The following is a 19,138-nucleotide window of genomic DNA, read 5'->3' as shown; positions in this document are numbered from 1 at the left end:
TTTTTGTCACTGGGGAAGAAATGTAAATGAAATGTAGTCCCCATGAGATGGGGAACGCATGCATACATATAGACAAACAAAAGGAGATGTGGAGAGGGAAGGAGAGTGAGATAGAGAAAAAAAAAAAAAAGAAGAGAAAGAGGCGGTCATTTATTGCTGACCATCTTTTGTACCCTCTACCTTTTAGGGCTTTGCTGAACATTTTCTTTTTTCTCAGTGTGCATTTAATTATTTATTTATTTTTATTCCCTGATAGCATTTCTGCTGTCATTGGTGTTGTTCTTGTTGTTATAGTCGTTGCTGCTATTTTTGCCACATTCTCACAAAACCCTTTTTTTTGTTTTTTTCTAATGCGGCAATGGAAGAGGAGAGAGAGGGATATTGTGTGAGAGAGAGAAGGGGCGGGGGAGGAGGGCGGAAGAAGGCACCGCGCAATGAACCACAAGTCGAGGCGGCCACTCACGACCAGCGAGTCGGCGAATGAACTGCTGGGGAAAACACTGGCCGCACTGGACACCGTCATCCAAGACGCGCAGCAGCCGGACGCGGGAAACTCCCTTCAGGCCGGGAGAAAAAGACAGCGCGGTGGCGACTTTTTTGCCGCCATGGCGGAGCCGCACCTCTACACACTCCGGTCTCTTGTCGTGACTTATGGGGTGCAGTTAGCGCCTTCGCTCGACGCGATTGCACGGCGGGTGCTGCTGGCCGTGGCGTCTCCCGGCATTGCGAGCGCTGCCTCCTGGGAACTTGCGGCGCTGCTCGGCACATATTTTAGGGCAGGTGCCGTGCGTGTGCTGGAGGAGCTGATGGAGCTGCTGCTGAACGAGAGGCCTCCGTTCCTACTCGCGGCGCCGTGCGTCGTTGGGTGGACTGGCGCGGCAACAGAAGCACCGTCGGTTGGTGAAGGCGATGGGGACGTGTCGACTCCCGTCGCAGAGGACGAGAAGGAGGAAGAGAACACATCCAAAGTTTTGCGGAGCCTACGCGCCCTTGAGGAGTTGCTTTTCGCAGTGGGTCCGTACATGAACGCATCAATGATGCAGCGGGCAACGCTACGCTTTGCGCAGGAGGTGGTGATGGAGGGCATTCTTGACGCCCCACCCTCGAGCCTCCCAGCAGACAACAGAAAACACCTTGGCGGAAAAAAGGGCAATTCAAACAATAATAACAGCAACGACAGCGGCTTACAGCAGCAGCAGCGGACTGTAGCCTCGTCCACTGTGTTTCTTGTTGAGGAGGCGTTACAGCCCCTTTTTGTGGATCTGCTCACGTCATTTCTGCTGCTGTGCCGCCCGCTGCCCGGTGTGGTCTCGGCGTGTGTGGTGCGAGTGCTGAAAGAACTTCCCGCACGGCCAATCACGATGCGAAATTGCCGTGAAAATCAAAATCTTCTTCGTTCCATCTCCCGGCTTTCCGCGACGTTTACGGCGCTGCGGCATCCGCACGCGCTTCCCTTTTATTTGCCGCCTATCGACATTGTGGAGAAACCCACACGGCGGGTCGCCGGGGACATTTCTTCAGCCGGCGGCGACAGAACGACGGATGTTCCTGCTTCTCTTCTCCCTTCTCGTCCTTCTCCTCCGCCCACACCCTCCGTTGGTGTGGCGCCACAGCCCGGTGAAACGCAGCAGCAGCAGCAGCAGCAGCAGCAGGTTGCGGCAACAGACTGCGCCCGCCCTGTTAGCTCCTCCCCGCCGCACCAAACGATAAGTGCGGCCCGGCAGCAGCAGTCTTTTTTGGGCCGTAGGGAAAACAGAGGGCGGGACGTGCTTCCCGCCGCCGCGGTACCACAACAGCAGCAAAAACAACAGCGGAACACGCCGGTGAAGCCGTCCCCTCCTGTGGGACCTACTGCCGAAGAGAGCGACGAGGAGGATGAAATGCCCGAGATTGACATGGAAGACTGACAGGGCGGGGGTATTTTGACGCTGGGGAAAGAAAAAGAACAAGAGGAAGAAAAAAAAGGCGACGGGAGACTGCGCGGTCAGGGAATTTACAATTCTACCCGTAGTCAGACGAGTAATTTCTCCGAGTTATGCCTACGCAATTAATGGTGAGTGTAGAGCCGTCTGTGATAGGCTCGGCACCACAACTCGGTGCTGGTTGGTAACTGTGACCCAATCCCAAGTAGATATGGTGATAAACAAGAGAAAATAAAATAAAATACCGGGGCATAAAAGAAATTGTGTGTAACGCGTTTGTTGTTGTTGCTGTTGTTGTTGTTTTTTGCTTTTTTCTCTTTCTTCTTTTTGTTTGTTTTGTTTTTGTTTGTTTTGGGGGGTTGTGTGAGCCCACGCGGGAATAGTCTTGGCTGCGTAGGAGCACCCGTTGTGTGTTTGAGGAAGAGATGAATCTTGAGCTCCTGGCACAGCAGTACCTTCCCATATCCCCACGACATGTGAGTCTCCTGACGACGGATGGTAGCGGGGGAAATCCGGCTGCCGTGGTTGCCGTTTCGCCTGCTTTTGATCCGACCAATCGTTTGTTCTTTCTCGAGTGGGACGATCCAATGTATGCGGCAAGCTTTCGCCTCACTCACGTCTCAGTGCCTGGTAGTAGTGTTACTGCCATTGCCCTCATGTTGTCTTCAGAAGGCGTGGTACACTGTGTTGTGCAAAGCCGAGCTGGAAATGGCCCGGGAAAGGCGGGTGACGGCAGTGCTGTCACTTCATATGTGTTCCGTCGGACAGAAAATAATGAGGAAGATGATGATTGCGAAGAAGATAGGACGCCAGTAACGTACAGAAAACTCCCAAAAGCCATTGAGGATGATGGTAGAGGCTGGACCACGGCTTTGCGTCTCTATAGCGGCAGCAACAGGTTTGTCAGCGGTGGGGGCGGTGAGGGTCGGGTTGTGGTAGCATGTGGAGGTCAACGGGGCGAGTCTAACGCCTTGAAGTTGCTTTCTATGAGCGGCACGCGCATGTCCGTTCAGCAGACGGTTGAGCTTCCGATGCTGTCCACCTTCCCGGTGTTGCAGCTGCGTGAGATAGACGGGGATGCCTCCTCTGTGCTGGCCTTGTGCCACCATGCAATCCTGGAAGTTGACACCCGCATGAAGCAAAGCGACAGCATTGTGCGTGCCTGGAAGTGGACACCACACGATCCTCTCATCACCTTTGCGGTGAGGGACAACGCTGTTGTGGCCGGGACAGAGGAAGGAGTTCTTGTTGTGTGGGATCTTCGTCTTTTGGCGGTGCGAGAGAAGAGCAGCGGTGCGGTGGACCACAGCCCCCCGTGCGGCGCACCGGTGACGGGGCTCCACATGCCGCACAGTATGGGCATTTTATCCTGCCATGCCGATGGCTCCGTTCTCACGTGGGACAAGCGCAGCACAACCGACGGCGTTTTCCGCTTCGCCCCAAGGCCCACGGACGCGCTGCCGCCTGTTTTTCTTGGGACCCCCGGCTGCGTGACGCTCGCCGCCGAAGAGCACCTTGCGGTGGTGGCAGATGACTCCGGAACCCTCAGCGTGTTCTACGTGTCGTAGTGGGAGCGACCGCAAGGAGGGGAAGACTAAGAAAGGAAGAAAAAAGAAAAAAAAAAGGAAAAAAGAACAGTAGAAACGAAAAGAAACGCCAAAAGGGGCCGCTAACAAAAATATAGAAATGGGACCATTGTGGCTTTTTACCAATGTGTGGGGTGAAGTTCAGCTGTCCGGTCACAGCCGTTGGGCATGAAATCAACAAAATACAAATGACATGTCATGACTCTTTTTTTTTTCATTTGTTTCCCCCCCCCCTCCCTGTACTTCTCTTTGCATACAAGCGTGTAAACTTTGTTTTTCCTTGGGGGATTTTCCTCTGCCGGTGCGTGTGTGCTGCAGTGGAGATTAGACGAGACACACACCGCCACCACCGCTGCCCAAATCCAAAGGGAAAAAGACGCAATAATGATAGGCGGCATCTTCTTTGTTTTTCCCGTGCATGCTCAGTGCAACGGTCTCCTGGCGGTGAATAACGAAGATTATGCTATTCTGGGCGGCCTTTTAGGAGGCCTTTTTCTAGTGGCTGCATATGTGCTTACACTGAAGCTTATAGATATCTGCTATCTCCAACAAAACTGTCGCCGTGTCGCGTGTGAAGAAGATCCCTCCGCCTCTGGACAAATGAGGCAGATGACACAAACGCAACCCGCAAGGCACCCCTCCGTGTCGCGCCAGAGTCTGCCGGGTTCTGTTGGCGACGGCACGGCCTGTTCGCCATACTTTTCCACGCAGCGGCGAGTACACTTTAATACGGACGTGGTTGATCACGTGAGGAGCCCTATTGCCTTTAGATCGCGGGACATATCGCACAACGCGCGGCAGACGGCAGATGAGCCTTCCGTTGATGTTAGCAGGAGGGATACGAATAATGAAACGGAGTGGAGTTATGCCCGTGGGGGGATGTACGAAGAAGTTTTCTCGCCACCGCCCACGGCGCCGCCCAGATGATGACGATGATTTATTTTGGCAGGTGCGGTAGAGCCATTGTAACGTGCATTTTACATTCTGCCTGTTTTGTGTTTTCCTCCTCCGTTCTTTTTTTTTTTTTTACTTTTTTCTTAGTTTTTTATTTCTGTCGCCCCCACGCACCACCCCAACTGTGCTTATTTGTTTGTTGTTGTTTTTTGTCGGTGACGCTGGACGGGGTGAGTGCGGCCTCGATGGCCGGGCGGAATACAGCCGGAGTGTTGTTTTTTGTTGTTTGCATTGTCACTGCAGCGACAACACGCTCTGCATGGTTTCGGTGCAGCCAATTTTTTTTTTTCTCTCTCTCTCTCTCTGCCGGCCAGCATGTGGATTTACGTCGCGGTCCCTGGTGGCTTATTTGTAGGGAGGACTGATATTTTGTAGAGTTTAACCGAAGCGCACGCCAGTAATAGAAGAAATGTGGCAAAATGGGCTGGCACCCACACCACTGCCGGTGTGCGAGGCGGGGATGATGCAGCCGTCATGTTTTTTGGCCGCAAATAGTGCCGCTTCATGTGAAGAGGTGTTGATGGATGCCAACATGGCGAACATGTTTCCATCGGCGACAGACGTAATAACAGAGGATGAGGAACAAAAACAACAAGAAGAAGAAAAAGAAGAGGAAACAAACTCGCACCCGGTATTGTACGTTTGCCCAGCTGTGGCGGAAGCGGCACGTAAGTCGTCGCGGGAGTTTGTTCATTCATTACTGCGGAAGTCCAATGCAGCGCAGGCTCCGTTTACTCTGCCGCAGCAAAGTGCCCCACTCACCATCACGTGGCACACAGACAACACACCGTCGCTGTCATCATCCCTGTCGCTGCCGTCATTTAAGCCGCTGCCACACACGAAGCGGGCGCGTGAAACGGCGGAATTTATGTGGCTGCGGACAGAAGATGAGATGGAAACGCAGGCCACCGGTGTTTGTGGCGGGGCTCGCACGGGGCCCATTTGTGCAGCACACAAGCGATGGCGCGTCGAAAAGGAGGACTCACTTGCCGCACACGACATGACGACACCGGCTATGAAGTCACAACAAATATATCGTTTTCCGGTACGAAAGAGGCCCCGAGAAGAGGAAAGCGTCGCGGTTGATGCGCCTGTTCTAACCCGCGAGCGGTCTGTTGGACCCACCAACAATTGTCAATGAACCCTTTGTTGTTGTCGTTGCTTTTTCTCTTTCTCTGGTTGCAACCTTCATCGTCATACGTCGTGATTGCTTTTAAGTAAATGTGGGAGTTTGTTTGTTTGATTTATTATTTCTGCAGGTGGAATTGTGCATTACGTAATATTAAACTCCTATTTGAAACGTTGTTGTTGTTGTTTCGTATTTGTTCTCTATTCGGTAATGTTTGATATGGGATTTTCACATTGTATTGTTGGACCCATATAGTTTGACGTCTCCTGCTGCCTCCATCATGACCTTTTCCCATCGCTTTCTCTCTCTATTTCTATTTCTCACCTCATGTGTGTGTGTGTGTGGGTGGGTTGGTGGGGTTCTGTGGTAGGCGGAAGAGGAAAAATAAAAAAGAAAAGGGATTAAGAAAAAAAAAAAAAAAAAGGGAAGTACACAAATTGGCGGCCATGAACAGGCAAATCCAGCACGATGATCACATCACAGAACAGAATAAACTGCTTGATCAGCTTCATTCCTCAGTTATGAATACACGCCACTATGCCGTGTCCATCGGTGACGACCTTCGCGAGCAGGATGGCATGTTGGATGGCCTTCACTCTGGAGTGACACTCGCAGCGGATGAGAGCCGCCGCCAAAACAGCAATGTCATGCGGCTGCTGAAGGAAAGCGAAGAGAAGGGCTTCTGTGTAGCTGTCATTGTGCTGGTGTTGATCATGTTCCTGCTTTTAGTCATTTAGGGAAAATAAAAGAAATGGCGGGGGTGCCATTTGGACTTTGTTGATGTTTTTTTTTCCCCATACGTACTTTTACATTTGTATTTTCGCTGCCGTCGTGTGAACGGGCAACCCCATTGCTGTTTTTGTGTTCGTGTGCGTGTGCCTGTGTGTGTGTGTGTAATTGTTATCATTGGATATGTGTGATGTAGCACGCATGCGGTCAGTCTATTACTTTCTCCTTTTTGCTATAATGTTTGGGGTGTCGAATGCCGCCTCCCCTCCCTCCCTTTGCAGAAGAAGGCGCCACGTTTTTCCTTCGACTTGGGTGATTTGTTTGACCAGGCAGGAATTAGGTGGATTTGTTTAGTAGCGAGAGAGAGAGAGAGAGAGAGAGAAGTGTGGGGAGGAAATGCGTCGATCATTTTTATTTCTGGTGAATTTCTCGCCGCTCTTCATGCCGGCACTGTCGCCCTCGATGGAGACGGGCACCATTGTGGAGTGGAAGAAGAAAGTCGGCGACCTCGTCAATGAGAACGAGGTGTTCTGCACCGTGCAGACCGACAAGGCGGTCGTGGACTACACGAACACGTTTGATGCCGGGTACCTCGCAAAGATCCTTTGTCACAGCGGGGAGACGGTGCCTGTTGCAAAGACCATCGCCGTCATGGTTGAGGACGAAGCAGACATCCCAAAAATAGCAGACTATCGCCCCGAGGGCGAAGCACCGGGCGAGGAGGTCAAGTCCGACGCACCCGCCGTGCCATCTCCTGCCGCCCCCGCACCCACCGCGCCGCCTTCGGGGGGCAAACGATACGGGGAGTCGCTGGAGGACACAATTGCAGCGAGTGGGCCTGCCGTCTTACGTATCGCCGCGCGGCTGGACCGCAAGACGCTGGAGTCGCTCCCATTCACCGGCAAAGGCGGGCGATTTGCAAAGTGCGACTTCGTGGGGCAACCGGGGTTCAACGACGACGATGTGCCACCGCCCCCAGCACCTTCACCACCGCCGTCTGCCGCTTCTGCTGCCGTCTCCGCGAAGAATAGCGGCGCCACTCGAGTGAATAAGGCCACAGCAGGAGCGGCGCCCGGCGGCAGCGTCGTGGGGAAGGCGTTCCCTGTGTGCAACCTGAAGGTCAGTGACACGACACTCCTGCAGCAGCTCATTCGTACGATGCCGCTGCCAAAGAAAACTGCCAGCGCGGCAAATAACAAACAATAATAATAATAATCAATAACAGCAGGGTAGGGGGGAAAGAAGAGGGGGAGAGTATTCCAGTGAAGAAATAAAAGGATCAATGGGTGGCGCACGCATGAGAGAAGGTGGCCAACAAAAGAAAAACGTGAAACAAAAAAAGAAGAAGAAACGGACAGTTCCTTTTTGTTTTATTTTTTTTTTTTTTGTCTTCCCTGCTGTTTTTTCTGTTTACAAAAAAAAAAGGGGGAAAAGAGAATAGGAGGGGCTTGACAGGGGAAGGTCGTGTGGGAATTTGATGGGGATTATGTGCACCCGCCGTTTTCTGCTTCTTCCTCCTTTTTGTCCATGTAACCACATGGAGCCCAATGGGTAGTTAAGGGTCTTTGGGGTGTGACAGGCGTGAATATTATTTTTGTCTGTGTTTTGTTTTGGTGGTAGTCATTTGCCTCTCCGTGTCTGTCTGTGTGTGTCTTCTTGCATCTCCCCCTTTTCCCTTGACTTCCCTCCGCCATACACACACACACACATACATGCATGCATGCATGTGTTGGGGTAGAGGCATACGCTCTGTGAAGCCCAACAGCAACAACAACAAAAAAAAAAAAGAACGGAGAGAAACGGGAAGGTCTTGAAGGATGACAATTTCTTCAGATGTGCGATTGAAGCTGCAGCGGCAGGTGGAGTTTTACTTTAGCGACGTCAACGTGCAGAAGGATGTGTTTTTAAAAGCCAAAATGGCTGAAAACGCGGAAGGTTTTGTTCCTTTGGGAACGCTCTTGACATTTAACCGTGTGAATTCCGCCACGAAGGAAGTTGCTGAGCTTGCGGCGGCAATTCGGCCAAGCGAGAAGCTGGTGCTGAGCGAAGATGGCCTTATGGTGCGTCGCAGAGATCCCTTGCCGGAGTCCATCCAGACCGACGAGCAAACCGTGTATGTAAAGCCGCTGCCCCCAGGCGCGACTCTGGAAGAGCTCACAGAGTTCTTCAGTCAATATGGCACCGTTCAGGCCGTTTGGCGCCGCTACTTCCCGGGCAAGAAGGATGCAGAGCCTGAGGCTCGCACGAAGCCGTCTGTTTTTGTGGTCTTTGGCACAAAAGAAGAGGCAGAGGCATTGAAGGCGTCCCCACCCATGCATAATGGAGTGCAGCTCACGGTGGAGATGAAGAAGGAGTACCTTGAGAAGAAGGCAGAGGAAATAGCCGCCAAAAACAAGGGCCGCAATCGTCAGCCTCAGACCCCGCAAGACCAGCCGGTCGCAAAAGAGGCCCGGAAAACGCCTTCCATGCCGTTGAAGAGTAGTTACCGTGTCACGGGGTGTGGTGTAATGGAGGGCTATTCCGGCGTCAAGGAGCTCTGGCCTGCGGAGGAGCGGGCTGGAATCCGCTACGTGTTCATGCCGGACGAGGAAACGGCCCTCCTCATCTTCCAGGACCCCGCAACGGGGGAGAAGATGGTGGCGGACCTCAAGCAGCGTGGGACAACCCTCAACGGCAAGCAGCCGGAGGTGCAGAAACTGGAGGACGCGGACGAAAAGAAGCTTTTGCTGAACGTTGAAAAGGAAATTGCCGATCGAGCAAAAAAACACCAGAAAGGACGAACTGGCGGCCGCCAGGGGCATAAACGCCCTCGCGAGTAAAAATAAAAATAAACACAACACACACGCATGGTTCATCCTCTTTCCTCATTTCCTCCATTGGGGAGGGTACAAGTGAGGTAAAGGGGGGATGGGGCCATGATGTACTGTGAGGAAATAAAAGATGCTTTATATATATACATATATATATAATTGCAGTAAGAAACGACGGGGGAGGGAGAACGGAAATGAGCGGCGGCGATGACGAAGCAAAAACTGAGGTGAGCCCCATATTTGTTTGTTTTTAAGAATAAAATAAAATAAAATAAAGTAACGGTTTATTCATCCATTATGATGGCAGCCATGGAACAACAATGAAGAGAAAAAAAAAAAAAAAAAAAAGGGAAAAAAACAAAAGGAGAAGGGGAAGAAAAGGCAAGAGAGAGTGAAAGAGATGCAATTAGCATACATGAAAGGTATAAGACAGGATAAATCAATTGAATATTGAGAGGAATTGTACAAATACATGTGTACATACAGCCGCCTGATTTATATGCATCTCCCTCTCTCTCGCTGGCTCTTTCGCTCTTTCTTTCCGTCTGAATTGTGTCACGAGAATGGACGCAATTGGCGAACCGAGTTTTATTATTATTATTATTTGCCTCTTTGGTTGGTCCAGTGGGTGAGTATTGTGGGGCTGTTGTTTACAGGCATTTATAGGAAGAGGGATTTGGAAGTCGGTATGGCGCCCGTGATAGAAATTGGCGTATCGTCGTGCCGCCACACACAAATACACCCAAAAACTGTGCGGCGGTACACCACCCCATTCCGTGGCGTCTGCAGAGAATAACAATGAGAAGGGAAGAATTGCCTGACCGAACACAAGTTGTGTCACATTTGTTCCATACATGTACAAAACAAGGGATGTATACATCTCAATTTGCTGCCTTTCTCTCCTTCTCTCTTTCTCTCTCTCTCTCTCTCTCGCTATCCATCTTCTTCTTTTTCTCTTTTTAACGCAAGAAATTAACTCAAAAGAGTCTGTAACTGGGCGTGGAACACACTCACACACACACACACAGAGAGAGAGAGAGGCAAAATAAAGAGGAAGAGAAGAAGAGGTGGAGGAAAATGGAAGAGAGTGAACCTCAGAAAGAGCCCGTAAATTACATCGATGTCAAGCTGCACGGTGTACACAACTTGCCCCCGGGATGGTTTTCCGATGGGAAGCCACCCGCCTTTGTGGAGCATCCGTTCAGGTACGAGGTCAGTTTTAGCATGGACGGAGAGAACACGTACACTTTTAAGCATGGCCGTCTTCTGCAGGAGTTGAGCCAGTATGAGTCTTACATTTTGGGAGCCACGCCCCCGCCACTCCCCTCGGAAGTAAATGAGATGCTGCGACACATTCGTGAGTTTCCCGATACTTCGAATTTGCTCGGCGCCGCCGCAAATAAAAGGACGGCCTCCAACTTCAGAAAGGCTGAGGGCGATGGGACTCCATTAGCCACGAAGATTCTGTGGATAACAACACCTGCCGCCGACACGGTGTCCACGAATTCTGAAGAACAGGGAGTAAAACGGCGACGGAGGACATCACCGATGGTAGAAGATGCGCCAGCGCCTGCCGTGCCCACTGACGACGACCCACCGCCATGTGTCATTCGTGTACCGCTTACGGAGCGGGACGTCGCTGCGTTAGATGCCATGGTGGTGGCAGGCAAGCCATTGGAGTTGCAGTTTACGCGAGTGTTGAGGGGAGGGGTGCCGAATGATTGGGAAGATACACACCAGTGGTACTTCCGTGCCTCTATTCCTGTGGATCTCGCACCCTTTGCGGAGCCCGGCTCGCTGGAGCTAACGGAAGAAATTCCGCTGCTGCCTTTAAATTCCTCTGCGCGTGTGGAAGAGAAGGGACGGAAAAGAACTTCGAGGCGACCAAAGTCAGGGGTACCTGTAATTTTGTTTGAGGAAATTGACTTTGAGGCGCAGCACCCGTACGTGACGCATAACACCTCGGCAGTGGTCTCGCTGCATCTTGAAAAGACACTCACACGACTGGCGAGTGATCGCGTGCGACCTCTTCTGAAGCCGGGCAACCTTGTCCCTCAACGAGCTCCCCCAAGCAAGGAATACCAAGACGGTACGCGGCAGTTTACAGACGTGGTGGAGGCAATTGCAAAACAGATCATGCAAGATTACAGGGCTGCGAAGGCGCAGGGAGGTGAAAGAATTGACGAGCGACTTTTTTGGACTTTTCAAACAACAGGACAATTGGCAGCATACAAGGAACAACTGATGCCATTGGTAATCAAGGTGGTGCGAGAGAAGTTTTTTCGCAGCCAAGACGCATCGCAAGAAGCCATGAGTGAACTTATAAATGAATTATACGTGTATCTTCTTGATTGCGTGCACACCACGTTGCAAAACTTGACAGGGAATGTAGGAAGAGGCATGAGAAAAGATGGCAACAGAGCATCCGTAGGACTGCAGTATTCCCAAGATGGAGATTCCTCTGGGGTGACGGGGCGTATTTGGCTGGAACGGGCGGAGGAGGCTGAGACATTGCGTGAACATGAGCAAGCGGCAAAATGTCATCAGGCCAGAATTGCCAGTTGTAGTTCTTCAGCCAACTTTCCCGCTGTGTGGAATGATGCGGCTAATTTTTTTGTTCGTGTTAGTGATGCCACACGTGCAGAACAATGCTACCGCGAGGCGATTGCCCATGACCCAATGTACGTGGACTCTCTCCTTGGTTATGGGGACCTGCTTCTTGCGCATAATCGCTTTGATGAGGCCGCCGTCTACTTGCACGCCGCGGCGGATGCCAAGCCTAATGCACTTTGCTGGGGCCATCTCTCACTACTATGTGATTTGAATATGTTGGCACTAGAGCAAGGGCCTCAGTATGAGACAAAGCGAGCATACTGGGAGCGTGAGGGGGCGTTGGCGATGAAGGAGGCCATGGGGGCCACGGAAGAGGTTGACTACAATGAAGTAAGTCTCTTGGTCGCCGACTACCTTCTCCAGTTACATCACCCGGACTTGGCAAACGTCTGTCTTTCTCGGTGTCGCTCTGGGCCCAAGACAGAGGTGCTGTACGCTCGTCTGTTCATGCTATGCGAGCAATACGAGGACGCTCTTACGTCATTGAAGAATGCAGAAGATTTGGAATTGTGTGCGGATGAAGTGGGCATTCTTCGTGGGGAATGTCATGCGTCGCTGGGCCACAATGAAGAGGCAGTGCGTGAGTACAGACAAGTGCTGTGCCACGAAGATGTGAAACCAAACCGACGGTTTGGTCCCAGTTACATTCACTTGGGCAATCTTCTCATTACAGCCGGACGATACAGCGATGCACTTGGAGTGTTTACACTTGGCATTCAGGCATGGCCTTGCAGCTTAATGTGGCTTGGCGCTGGTATTGCGTACTACCGCATGCGACAGCTAGACGCTGCCGAGGAGTGTCTCAGTGAGTCCAACGCGCTCAATAACATCAACCCAAGGACGTGGGCGTATCTTGCATTGGTCTGTCTGCATAAAGGGCGCGTGGAACTGGAGATTGTAATGCAACAAGCGATTATTCAGGGGCTCTCGGATGTTGCGCTGCTTACAGAGCTTGGTCGAGATCTTGTTCGGGCGTCGTACTTGAGGCTCGGTGAAGGGTGTTTGCGGAAGGTGATTGCCATGGAGAGAGATGCCGGTCGTGCAACATCCGCGACAAGCTGCACCGCCATGTATTACTTGGCCAGCGCCATCGAGGGCACCCAGCAGCACGAGGCAAAGGAGATGTACGCAGAGGTGGTGAGGCACAGCCAGAATGAATTCATGCGGAAGAGGGCGGAGGAGCAGATATTACTCCTTTCAAAGTAAAAGGAAAGAATGCAGTCAGGCAATGCATGATGTACACTAGATTTTGACCGGGGTTTGTGACAAGGCGGCAATAGAAGGAGGAAGAAAAGGAGGATTTGGTGACTGTGTCCATGAGGGGAAGGCGGCGGGGAGTATCGTGTGTGGTTTTTTTGTGTCCTGCGCCTTCTTCTGTGTGTGCCAACCAGTCCTGTCCCAGTTCTCTTTTTTTCAATTTTTTTTTTCTTGCTGTTCTTTGTTTCCTCTTGTTGATGTGCTGTTTATTTAGATGTATGCAACGATGTGAGAAGTGAATCTACGAGCATGTCTGTATCCTCATCCTCTTTCTCTCTATGTTTCTGTGCCTTTACTTCTTTTTCCAACCTGCATGTACACACACGGCTGTCTGCTGTTGTCTTTTTCTTTCCTTTTCCTTTTCTTTCTTTTTTTTTTTTTTCGTCCTTTGTGTGTTTCGGTTGGGCTGCGGGAGGTTTTTATTAAAACGTTACTCTCACTGTGGCCCTCTGCACATTACACGAGGCCTGCATTAGAAACATTATAGTTGATTTCCGTATCGTGATCTCATATACGCGTGCGAACTAGTACTTACAGTATAAAAATATATTTATTTATATATTTATTTATATTTATTTATAGGTAGTTAAGCAGGGAGTTATATATATATATATATATATATTCATCTTTTCTTCTTTTTCTTTTTTTTTTTTCTTATTTTGTTTTGTTTTGTTTTTTGTTGTTGTTGTTTGTTTGTTTGTTTGTTTTATATATATTCCACCGTCCATTCGCACAAGCATCGCGTGTCTTGCCGTGTCTGTTGAAGTTAGGGGTGGAAAAGGAGGAGAAGAAGGGGGAACGGAGGGAGGGGGGAGGAGGTGTTTATTGTCGTCGCACCGTCCTTCCATCCCGCCACAATAAATAGACATCGTACATACATACATACATACATATTGATTGATTGATTGGCTCTGCTTAGCGCATACCGGCCGGTTTATTGTTTTTTGCATCTTTCCTGAGCGCAAAATAAAAGTAAAGGGGAAAAAAAAAAACACTTCATCTGTCGTGGTGTGTGTGCGTGTGTCTTTTTCTTTTGGTGGTCGTCGTCTCCCGTGTTATTTTCATTGACCGCGGACGGTGCAACAATTTATTTAACCGCGTGAGGGGAAGGGAAGAAAAGGGAAAGGGGAAAACGCATATTATCATCCACGCGACATTCTGTCACCTCTGCGGCTGTAAGCACGTCTTCTGTTTGGTACGTGCGGGGGGTTGAAGAGAGAGAAAAAAAAAATGGTGTTACTTCTCCACGATGATCGCGGGTCGCTTCCTGTGGGTGCTGTCGTCGCCTACGAACGAATTGAGCACGACAATGGCGCGACGTGGAGCTGGGCGCTTGGCACAATTCAGAGGCGAATGGACGATCACAGTTGTGTTGTCCGCCGCTGGGACCGTGAGGCGTGGGGGGACGATGTCTTAAGTAGCAGCACCAGCGGCAGCAGCCAACCTGTCATCAACGTTCTCACGAATGAGCTAAATCGTGTGAATATCCGGTTGAAGGACTCGCAACGCCGTCTCTTTGATGTGGAACGGAGCATCATCAGCCAACGGAGCCCCGAGTCCAGCACCAATAATGAAGGCAACACGAGTATAAACGAGTACGACAAGATCCGTTCCAACGCCTGGGTGCAAAGTGGTGTCAGCCCCACGGGGGAGATGGCGATCTGCATCCATGAGATGAATCACTGTCGTGCCAGGTCCAAAAGTCTCAGTGATGAGCTTAACCGTCTGAAGAAGTCTCCCACCGTGGCCCCAAGTGTTATGTGTTTCACGCGACATCGAGGCGAGGAGGAGACGATTCTTGCTTCCTCCCTCATCCGAGTTTTGCCTGTGGACGTGGATGACCCTAATTGTGTTATTACGGAGACTGAAGCGGCGTCCATTGAGACGGAGGCGGGTGCCCTCCGTGTAGAGCTGCAGCAGCAACTTGGGCGCGCCAACGATCACCTGCAGAGCCTGATGACGGAACTACACTGCCTTCAGACATACAACGAGGAGCTTGAGGCACGGACGACTTTGTGTCAGGATGCCTTTCTTCAGATGGCAAATTTGGGCGCTTCAAAAGAAACACCACGCATGCCGTCTGCGAGCACGTTAGAAAATATCGAGCAGCTGCGGGATGAAGTGGGGGAAACGGTGCAGTGGGACTGGCAACAAAATGAACCACAGCGCCGGGGAAAAGCAGTAACGACAAGGCACACCGTTGATTTTCCCTGGTCGGGAGCTGACATTCTGGTCGAGAACAAACCAGAAGAACTAATGGCGACATTTAGCATGGAGGTTGCCAGGGGTCTTGGCGCCCCACCGCACTGTGTGAGCAATGTGGCGTTTCACGCCTCCCCGATGGGGCTGACTGCCAAGTTTGACGTTCATCATCCCGTCAATTTACCCGGCAGTCGGGTGGATGCGCTACTTCGCGACTACGGATTTCCGTATCTCCAGCATCTTCACCTTGGCGCGGATGGACCGAAAAAAGGGCTTGACTTTGCGATTGAGGAGGTGTGCCGCGTGTTGGGCATCCAAGAAGGGAAATACAATGGTCTTCGCTTTGACGAGTTTGTGGAACAGCTACAAGAAATCAACATGTCAACTGACAAGGACGCCTACGAGAGTGAGGTTGGAGATATGCTTATACTGATGGATAAATTGCACAGCGAGAATCGCTCGCTACACCATGCCCTTGCTAAGTCCAACGCCGAAATCAGGAAGCAGACAGCTGAGACGCAACGCGAGCGCGAGGAGTTAAAAAAGAGAACCTCCGAACTTTATCGGGAAATAAAACGTTTGAACGACGTTTTGGCGAAACTGCGCGAATTGGCAGACAGTCAAGAGGAAGAACTCCAGCAATATAAATTAGAGAAGGCACATATACAACACGTACGCACCCAGCGTCACCTAGACAAGGAAGAATACCACGACAAGGATATCTACTGCATCACATTGCACGAGTATATAAAAGAACAAGGACGTGTCGCGAGATTGCAGCAAGAAATACAAGAAGAAGAAAGAAAAAACCAAGAAAGGCTTTCCACCCTTCAGGAACAAAACCAACAACTCAAAACACTCATGGAAGAAAAAACGAAAGAAATAGATGAACTCCAATTAGAACTTCGTGTCTTCAGACAGAAACGTCGTGACTCCCAAGCCGTTAGGGTACAAGACGGGTTACTCACCACCGATGCTTCTCCAAAATTGGCTTCAGAACAAATTTCCGAAGCCGTACATCCCCATGTACTAGCCAACGAGCCACTTTTCAGCGTAACTTTGGAAGAACTAAATGAGATACGAAACATAAACGTAAAACTAGCAGAAGAAATGATAGAGAAAGCTGAAATAATACGAGAACTAGAAGAAATACTAACACAGAAAGACACAAAAAAAGTGAAACTAGAGACCACTCTCACACAGAGAGAGACTGACATCGAGAAGCTGACGGAGGACCTTGCGCAGAGGGAGGCTGACAATGAGAAGCTGACGGAGGAACTTGTGCAGAGGGAGGCTGACAATGAGAAGCTCGCAGAGGAACTTGCACAGAGGGAGGCTGACAATGAGAAGCTCGCAGAGGACCTTGCGCAGAGGGAGGCTGACAATGAGAAGCTCGCAGAGGATCTTGCGCAGAGGGAGGCTGACAATGAGAAGCTCGCAGAGGAACTTGTGCAGAGGGAGGCTGACAATGAGAAGCTCGCAGAGGAACTTGCACAGAGGGAGCCTGACAATGAGAAGCTCGCAGAGGAACTTGCACAGAGGGAGGCTGACAATGAGAAGCTCGCAGAGGACCTTGCGCAGAGGGAGGCTGACAATGAGAAGCTCGCAGAGGAACTTGTGCAGAGGGAGGCTGACAATGAGAAGCTCGCAGAGGACCTTGCGCAGAGGGAGGCTGACAATGAGAAGCTCGCAGAGGATCTTGCGCAGAGGGAGGCTGACAATGAGAAGCTCGCAGAGGAACTTGCGCAGAGGGAGGCTGACAATGAGAAGCTCGCAGATGAACTTGCGCAGAGGGAGGCTGACAATGAGAAGCTCGCAGAGGACCTCGCACAGAGGGAGGCTGACAATGAGAAGCTCGCAGAGGAACTTGCGCAGAGGGAGGCTGACAATGAGAAGCTGACAGAGGATCTTGCGCAGAGGGAGGCTGACAATGAGAAGCTCGCAGAGGATCTTGCGCAGAGGGAGGCTGACAATGAGAAGCTCGCAGAGGACCTCGCACAGAGGGAGGCTGACAATGAGAAGCTCGCAGAGAACCTCGCACAGAGGGAGGCTGACAATGAGAAGCTCGCAGAGGACCTCGCACAGAGGGAGGCTGACAATGAGAAGCTCGCAGAGAACCTCGCACAGAGGGAGGCTGAAAATGAGAAGCTCGCAGAGGACCTCGCACAGAGGGAGGCTGACAATGAGAAGCTCGCAGAGGACCTCGCACAGAGGGAGGCTGACAATGAGAAGCTCGCAGAGGATCTTGCGCAGAGGGAGGCTGACAATGAGAAGCTGACGGAGGAACTTGCGCAGAGGGAGGCTGACAATGAGAAGCTGACAGAGGAACTTGCGCAGAGGGAGGCTGACAATGAGAAGCTCGCAGAGGATCTTGCGCAGAGGGAGGCTGACAATGAGAAGCTGACAGAGGACCTTGCGCAGAGGGAGGCTGACAATGAGAAGCTCGCAGAGGAACTTGCACAGAGGGAGGCGGTAATTGAGGGTGCAGAGGCGGACGCGAGTAAGACAATTGAGGGTGTGTATAGCCGCTGTCGTGAACTTGAGGAACTCGCTGCGAGAAGGGAACTTGCTGCTACGGGTGATGTGGATATCCTGGAGCGCGAACTGGCGGACGCTCTCGTCCAGCTGAAGGCGTTGGAGGGGGAGAACGCTGCCCTGGCTGCGCTGCTCGCTGCAAAGAAGGCCGAGATGGTGGAAGCTAGCGATGCAGCAGGGAAGAGCGTGAGGGAGCTGGAGTCCCGTTTGTCCGCGGCGGTGTCCGAGGCGTCTCATGAACGCGCGATGGCGGAGAAGCTCATTAGCACCACACGCGGTGCGCTGACTGCAATGGTGGAGGAGAATCAAAAACAGGTAGAACAGCTTCGCGCGGACCACGATCAAGCCCGTGCTAGAATGCAAGCTGAACTTGTTGCGCACCGAGAGATGCGCAACGCTCGTATAAATGAGAGGCTATCACATCCAGAACTCTGCGATAGCGCTTCACCGCAGATGCCACCGCCAAATACTGACGTGCCAGTGGCCCCTGAAATAGTGCGCAGCGAACCTCTCTACAGCGTCACCATCGACGAGCTCAACAAGACAACAACACTCAACGAAAAGTTGACGCGCGCCCTTGCGCAGAGGGAGGCTGACAATGAGAAGCTCGCAGAGGATCTTGCGCAGAGGGAGGCTGACATCGAGAAGCTGACAGATGAACTTGCGCAGAGGGAGACTGACAATGAGAAGCTCGCAGAGGAACTTGCGCAGAGGGAGGCTGACAATGAGAAGCTCGCAGAGGAACTTGCACAGAGGGAGGCTGACAATGAGAAGCTCGCAGAGGAACTTGCGCAGAGGGAGACTGACAATGAGAAGCTCGCAGAGGAAATTGCGCAGAGGGAGGCTGACAATGAGAAGCTCGCAGAGGACCTCGCACAGAGGGAGGCTGACAATGAGAAGCTCGCAGAGGATCTTGCGCAGAGGGAGACTGACAATGAGAAGCTCGCAGAGGATCTTGCGCAGAGGGAGGCTGACATCGAGAAGCTCGCAGAGGATCTTGCACAGAGGGAGGCGGTAATTGAGGGTGCAGAGGCGGACGCGAGTAAGACAATTGAGGGTGTGTATAGCCGCTGTCGTGAACTTGAGGAGCTTGCTGCGAGAAGGGAACTTGCTGCTACGGGTGATGTGGATATCCTGGAGCGCGAACTGGCGGACGCTCTCGTCCAGCTGAAGGCGTTGGAGGGGGAGAACGCTGCCCTGGCTGCGCTGCTCGCTGCAAAGAAGGCCGAGATGGTGGAAGCTAGCGATGCAGCAGGGAGGAGCGTGAGGGAGCTGGAGTCCCGTTTGTCCGCGGCGGTGTCCGAGGCGTCTCATGAACGCGCGATGGCGGAGAAGCTCATTAGCACCACACGCGGTGCGCTGACTGCAATGGTAGAGGAGAATCAAAAACAGGTAGAACAG

At 51.7% G+C, this 19,138-nt stretch overlaps 11 protein-coding genes across 11 annotated transcripts, besides 27 other annotated features; 7 read left to right on the top strand and 4 right to left on the bottom strand.

Annotated features, from left to right (window-relative positions):
• Positions 1 to 7,354: part of a sequence feature (areas merged during assembly that could not be assigned to a particular haplotype. This can correspond to areas where the two haplotypes were merged or to regions with more than two copies in the genome that were merged during assembly.) that runs on past the window's edge.
• Positions 79 to 143: a sequence feature (CT-rich).
• Positions 223 to 247: a sequence feature (AT_rich).
• Positions 263 to 312: a microsatellite.
• Positions 435 to 1,907, top strand: Tc00.1047053511367.100 (hypothetical protein, conserved; the record flags this gene model as incomplete). The annotated part of the gene is made up of 1 exon (XM_814327.1): positions 435 to 1,907. The coding sequence occupies one exon, from the start codon at positions 435 to 437 to the stop codon at positions 1,905 to 1,907; it is 1,473 nt and encodes a 490-aa protein (XP_819420.1).
• Positions 1,625 to 1,652: a microsatellite.
• Positions 2,199 to 2,224: a microsatellite.
• On the top strand, positions 2,348 to 3,490 carry Tc00.1047053511367.90 (hypothetical protein, conserved; the record flags this gene model as incomplete). Its single annotated transcript, XM_814326.1, has 1 exon — positions 2,348 to 3,490. One exon carries the CDS (start codon positions 2,348 to 2,350, stop codon positions 3,488 to 3,490), a length of 1,143 nt encoding a protein of 380 aa, XP_819419.1.
• Positions 3,519 to 3,576: a sequence feature (T-rich).
• Positions 4,500 to 4,561: a sequence feature (A-rich).
• Positions 4,872 to 5,603, top strand: Tc00.1047053511367.80 (hypothetical protein, conserved; the record flags this gene model as incomplete). Its single annotated transcript, XM_814325.1, has 1 exon — positions 4,872 to 5,603. One exon carries the CDS (start codon positions 4,872 to 4,874, stop codon positions 5,601 to 5,603), a length of 732 nt encoding a protein of 243 aa, XP_819418.1.
• Positions 5,033 to 5,078: a sequence feature (CT-rich).
• Positions 5,972 to 6,014: a sequence feature (T-rich).
• Tc00.1047053511367.74 (hypothetical protein, conserved) lies at positions 6,038 to 6,328 on the top strand (the record flags this gene model as incomplete). The annotated part of the gene is made up of 1 exon (XM_814348.1): positions 6,038 to 6,328. One exon carries the CDS (start codon positions 6,038 to 6,040, stop codon positions 6,326 to 6,328), a length of 291 nt encoding a protein of 96 aa, XP_819441.1.
• Positions 6,452 to 6,486: a microsatellite.
• Positions 6,679 to 6,702: a microsatellite.
• Positions 6,717 to 7,526, top strand: Tc00.1047053511367.70 (dihydrolipoamide acetyltransferase, putative; the record flags this gene model as incomplete). Its single annotated transcript, XM_814324.1, has 1 exon — positions 6,717 to 7,526. One exon carries the CDS (start codon positions 6,717 to 6,719, stop codon positions 7,524 to 7,526), a length of 810 nt encoding a protein of 269 aa, XP_819417.1.
• Positions 7,355 to 7,447: a sequence feature (areas merged during assembly that could not be assigned to a particular haplotype. This can correspond to areas where the two haplotypes were merged or to regions with more than two copies in the genome that were merged during assembly.).
• Positions 7,448 to 13,992: a sequence feature (areas merged during assembly that could not be assigned to a particular haplotype. This can correspond to areas where the two haplotypes were merged or to regions with more than two copies in the genome that were merged during assembly.).
• Positions 7,679 to 7,732: a sequence feature (A-rich).
• Positions 8,012 to 8,046: a microsatellite.
• Positions 8,138 to 9,139, top strand: Tc00.1047053511367.60 (LA RNA binding protein, putative; the record flags this gene model as incomplete). Its single annotated transcript, XM_814323.1, has 1 exon — positions 8,138 to 9,139. One exon carries the CDS (start codon positions 8,138 to 8,140, stop codon positions 9,137 to 9,139), a length of 1,002 nt encoding a protein of 333 aa, XP_819416.1.
• Positions 9,386 to 9,410: a microsatellite.
• Positions 9,454 to 9,493: a microsatellite.
• Positions 10,024 to 10,062: a microsatellite.
• Positions 10,208 to 12,949, top strand: Tc00.1047053511367.50 (hypothetical protein, conserved; the record flags this gene model as incomplete). Its single annotated transcript, XM_814322.1, has 1 exon — positions 10,208 to 12,949. The coding sequence occupies one exon, from the start codon at positions 10,208 to 10,210 to the stop codon at positions 12,947 to 12,949; it is 2,742 nt and encodes a 913-aa protein (XP_819415.1).
• Positions 13,344 to 13,383: a microsatellite.
• Positions 13,548 to 13,580: a microsatellite.
• Positions 13,600 to 13,622: a microsatellite.
• Positions 13,628 to 13,708: a sequence feature (A-rich).
• Positions 13,872 to 13,893: a microsatellite.
• Positions 13,993 to 14,358: a sequence feature (areas merged during assembly that could not be assigned to a particular haplotype. This can correspond to areas where the two haplotypes were merged or to regions with more than two copies in the genome that were merged during assembly.).
• Positions 14,359 to 16,513: a sequence feature (areas merged during assembly that could not be assigned to a particular haplotype. This can correspond to areas where the two haplotypes were merged or to regions with more than two copies in the genome that were merged during assembly.).
• Positions 14,471 to 14,776, bottom strand: Tc00.1047053511367.40 (uncharacterized protein; the record flags this gene model as incomplete). Its single annotated transcript, XM_814321.1, has 1 exon — positions 14,471 to 14,776. One exon carries the CDS (start codon positions 14,774 to 14,776, stop codon positions 14,471 to 14,473), a length of 306 nt encoding a protein of 101 aa, XP_819414.1.
• On the bottom strand, positions 14,856 to 15,266 carry Tc00.1047053511367.30 (uncharacterized protein; the record flags this gene model as incomplete). The annotated part of the gene is made up of 1 exon (XM_814320.1): positions 14,856 to 15,266. The coding sequence occupies one exon, from the start codon at positions 15,264 to 15,266 to the stop codon at positions 14,856 to 14,858; it is 411 nt and encodes a 136-aa protein (XP_819413.1).
• On the bottom strand, positions 16,385 to 17,974 carry Tc00.1047053511367.20 (uncharacterized protein; the record flags this gene model as incomplete). The annotated part of the gene is made up of 1 exon (XM_814318.1): positions 16,385 to 17,974. One exon carries the CDS (start codon positions 17,972 to 17,974, stop codon positions 16,385 to 16,387), a length of 1,590 nt encoding a protein of 529 aa, XP_819411.1.
• Positions 16,514 to 19,138: a sequence feature (areas merged during assembly that could not be assigned to a particular haplotype. This can correspond to areas where the two haplotypes were merged or to regions with more than two copies in the genome that were merged during assembly.).
• Tc00.1047053511367.10 (uncharacterized protein) lies at positions 18,182 to 19,051 on the bottom strand (the record flags this gene model as incomplete). Its single annotated transcript, XM_814319.1, has 1 exon — positions 18,182 to 19,051. One exon carries the CDS (start codon positions 19,049 to 19,051, stop codon positions 18,182 to 18,184), a length of 870 nt encoding a protein of 289 aa, XP_819412.1.

The sequence above is a fragment of the Trypanosoma cruzi genome, genomic scaffold (genome assembly GCF_000209065.1).
Source record: "Trypanosoma cruzi strain CL Brener 1047053517101 genomic scaffold, whole genome shotgun sequence".
Classification (NCBI taxonomy): domain Eukaryota; phylum Euglenozoa; class Kinetoplastea; order Trypanosomatida; family Trypanosomatidae; genus Trypanosoma; species Trypanosoma cruzi.
The sequence above is the reverse complement of the archived record's forward strand: the minus strand, read 5'-3'. Positions and strand labels throughout refer to the sequence as shown.